We start from the raw sequence: 3,649 nt of genomic DNA on the forward strand, positions 1-3,649 counted from the left end.
ACGCGCCTACCAACACGATGACCGACCATCTTATGCTGCAAAAGATCATCATGAGAGGAGGTCCTTTGATATCAGGGACTACAGATGGGCAACCCAATGTCACGACGGAGTTCGACCTTCTCGAGGCTGAACCTCTGGTCGACAACTCGCCCCTTCTCTCTGACTCAGACTTAGCCAAGAATTTGCAGAATGAAGTTCCTAATTTACCAATACGGTACTGGCAAACCTTGAACAACAAATTTCCTGCCATGAATAAAACTTGCGCAAAGTTCCCTACCCTCTGGGATATAAGATTCAATAATGTTTACTGGCAAACTTTGAGAACCTCGAACGGAACTTTCTACCTGTACGGAGCGTACTACGACAACAGAACCTTAGTGGACATGAAACCCGTGGTAAGGATGCTCGGTATGATCAACCGACTTGAGCCAAAAGTAAAGACCATTTGTCAACTGTGGTTCGAGGGATTGAAGGCCCCTGTTTTCGCTAAGGTGTTCGAGTACAAGTTTATTTGGAACAGCAAGTGGGGTAATAAGAAAAATGGACTCCTGCAACCCTACCTGGTGTCATGTCAAATTCCTGTTGGGTTTCGTCATCTTGTGCCAGAATCGGTGTCTCTAGTTGAGCAGCCGTGTGACATGGCTGTCACTCTTTTAAGGGTAATTAATAACGTATCTGAAAACGGAAAGAAAGGTGAATTCGCCGTTTGCGTGAAGGGCCTCGATTTCCTGAAAGAAGATTTGAGTGTGAAGCTAGTGGAGTGGTTCGAGACATTGCGCCACCTTGGTGCCGAAAAGATCTTCCTTTATGAGCTGGAAGTTCATCCAAACATAACAAAAGTTCTGAACTATTATAGTGAACTTGGATTGCTAGACGTGACGCCAATTACACTCCCTGGCTACCAACCTAACATCAAAGGTCTCATCCACATGTACTTAAAGAACAAACTAACCAACAAACGTCAAAACGAGCTGATACCTTACAACGACTGCCTCTACAAAAACATGTACAGATACAACTATATAGCACTACTAGACATTGACGAGGTTATCATGCCTAAAGGAAATAACATGCTGTGGAAAGACCTCATGGACAACGTTTTAGCGAAGGCACTGAGAGTAAAAAAGGTAGAACGTGCGTCGTACAATGTTCGCAATGTCTACTTTTTCGACAGTCCTCAATCGAGCGATGTTGGTCACGTACACTTCAAAGACATACCTCAGTACATGCATATGTTCCAACATGTGTACCGAGCCAAGAACTACACCAAACCAGGTGCTTACATAAAGTGTTTCCATAATCCAGAACGAGTGTTAACTTTACACAACCATTTTCCTCTTGCTTGCTTAGGTGGGGCTTGTTCGTCTTTCCCCATAGACACCGAAGACGCTCAACTTCAGCACTATCGCGCAGACTGCGTGGGAGATCTCAAGAAATCTTGTGCTGATTACAAGAACTCCACTGTGCGTGACGACACAATTTGGAGGCATAAGGACCCCGTCATATCCAGAGTTACTTATGTCCTCAAAAATCTACGGTTTTTCAACCGAGCTTCCGCAGTCAGGTTCAAAATTAACGCACCGTAGAAAAGTAAGAAGAAGAAAGTTTCTTAATCTTCACAGCATTCGGTCGCGTAATTAACCTACTGAATTGAGGAGAGATGGTCTTCAATATTGATACAATTCTGACAAGCGGAGTCTCCGTTTTTTTCAATTCCGATGCTTCTCGTCAGGTTGTGAAAACGTCTTTCTATATTTGAATGTGATCCGTTTCCGGTGCCATTGGACAACTTTGATCTCACGTTTGTATTATTCACGTGAAGTCACGGACGGACAGACAGACAGACGGACGTACGGACATGGCGAGCACATTATGGTATTTTTTCCATAAATGAGAAAATGCGCTAAAAAGTGTCCTAATCGTCACAACCTTACTTTACTACCGTTAAAATTCGATCCTGTAATTAACTTAGCGAATTGCAAAGCTATCGACAATCCTTTCAAACGAGGTCTGATTTTTTTCAATTCCGATACGTCTCGTCAGGTTTTGAAAACGTTTTCCTATATTTGAATGTGAAACGTTTTCGTTGGCATTGGACAACTTTGATCTCACGTTTGTATTATTCCTTATTGATAATTTAAAATACATATATTTCAATAATTTCAGGTCTTGTATGTCTGCAATTCGCAATCTATAGCATTTTGGCAAGCAAACTTGGCAATACAGTTGCTGGACGTTCATGAATTGATAATTTAATTTTATTTTTGTTGGGATGATAAACTAATACGATTTCCCTTATGTCAGTAAACAAACTCAGTCAATACCTGAAATTATCGCTCGTAGGACTGTCGCAAACTTATGTCTTATTACGTACCACCAGCATAACTTTCGAACGGACTTGGGAGGCGCTTCGTAATTGACAGCAGCATCACAGAAGGTTCAAGATAAATTCGAAGTTTTAAACTTCGCTGGGGCTGTAATAAAAATAATTGTTGAACCTGGATCTTATCGTGATGTCTTGGTTGAAAAAGAAACTTAAATGTAATCAAGAATACTACTGAAAATGCCTTTATACTAGTGGCACGTATAGTGGCATATGCTGGAACTGTCAAATACATTATTACCTCCAAGCACTACATATTACCGCGCTATTGGCCTAGTGAACCACTAGTATATAGTACCTATTTACGATGTCAGCAGCATGATAATTGGTGGCGGCTACGGCAACTATTGAATACTCACATATCATTTTTGTATGCAATTTCACATCTAGAAGATGGTGAACGTATTTTTCGGGATTTGGCTCGACCGTTGATTGTTCAACCATCGATTAAAAATGATAGGTTATAGGCATAGTTGAGTGTAAAATGCTTTCTGAACGAGATAGCATTCTTTGCTTCAACTTTTCACTGCCATTCATCAATGATCATCATACGCAAGATACTCAAAGATGAGACCCGAAACAATGATGAATTTCGGAACTGTTTATCGCAGAGCATATATTGCCATGCACAACCATGCCTCAGAAATCCCAGTGTTGAGGATTCGGCGGAATGCTGACGGCAACCTTTATTTCAATCTATTAATAATTACAAGTAGTTAGCCATCAACATTTCCTGCCTGTGAACGTTGATATTGTTAGTACTTAACAAAGTTGGAACACATTACTCGTAAGATAATGCCATATTAAATTAATGGAGAATTGAAAGTATAATTTGTGTGTTCAGAAATATATTATAATGGCGTTTCTGTCCAGACTGTTGGAGTGTATATACTTGTGCTTGACACTCGCCCTGCAGTACGGGATAGAGCAGCTAGTTCAGATATACGTGTACTATTAAGAATTATCCTAGATTATGTTCCATTTATGAAGGGATTTTATCATGTGAGATATAAAATAAAAGCGTTTTCTCTAGGCCATCTGCATACTACTTTCCTGTTGATTACGATCATTGAAATAAGGAACGCTGATTGATTATTTGATTATATCAAGTGCATATACATCACTAGCATATCACATGCTGGTATATCCTGTATTTGATTTTGTAATGCTTAATTATGATTAGACTAATTATTATATTATATAAGTCAGCTCATTTAGCAAATTATTCCTGTTTGTAAAATGGCAGTTTTTTTTCATCCTGTTAAT

At 39.8% G+C, this 3,649-nt stretch overlaps 1 protein-coding gene across 1 annotated transcript; it reads left to right on the top strand.

The window, feature by feature from the left end:
• Positions 1 to 1,781, top strand: LOC108666008. The gene has a single exon (XM_018152812.2). The coding sequence runs from the start codon at positions 18 to 20 to the stop codon at positions 1,584 to 1,586; it is 1,569 nt and encodes a 522-aa protein (XP_018008301.1). The 5' UTR covers positions 1 to 17; the 3' UTR covers positions 1,587 to 1,781.
• The last annotated feature ends 1,868 nt before the right edge of the window (positions 1,782 to 3,649 follow it).

Source organism: Hyalella azteca, unplaced genomic scaffold (assembly GCF_000764305.2).
Source record: "Hyalella azteca isolate HAZT.00-mixed unplaced genomic scaffold, Hazt_2.0.2 contig15363, whole genome shotgun sequence".
Taxonomy (NCBI): domain Eukaryota; kingdom Metazoa; phylum Arthropoda; class Malacostraca; order Amphipoda; family Hyalellidae; genus Hyalella; species Hyalella azteca.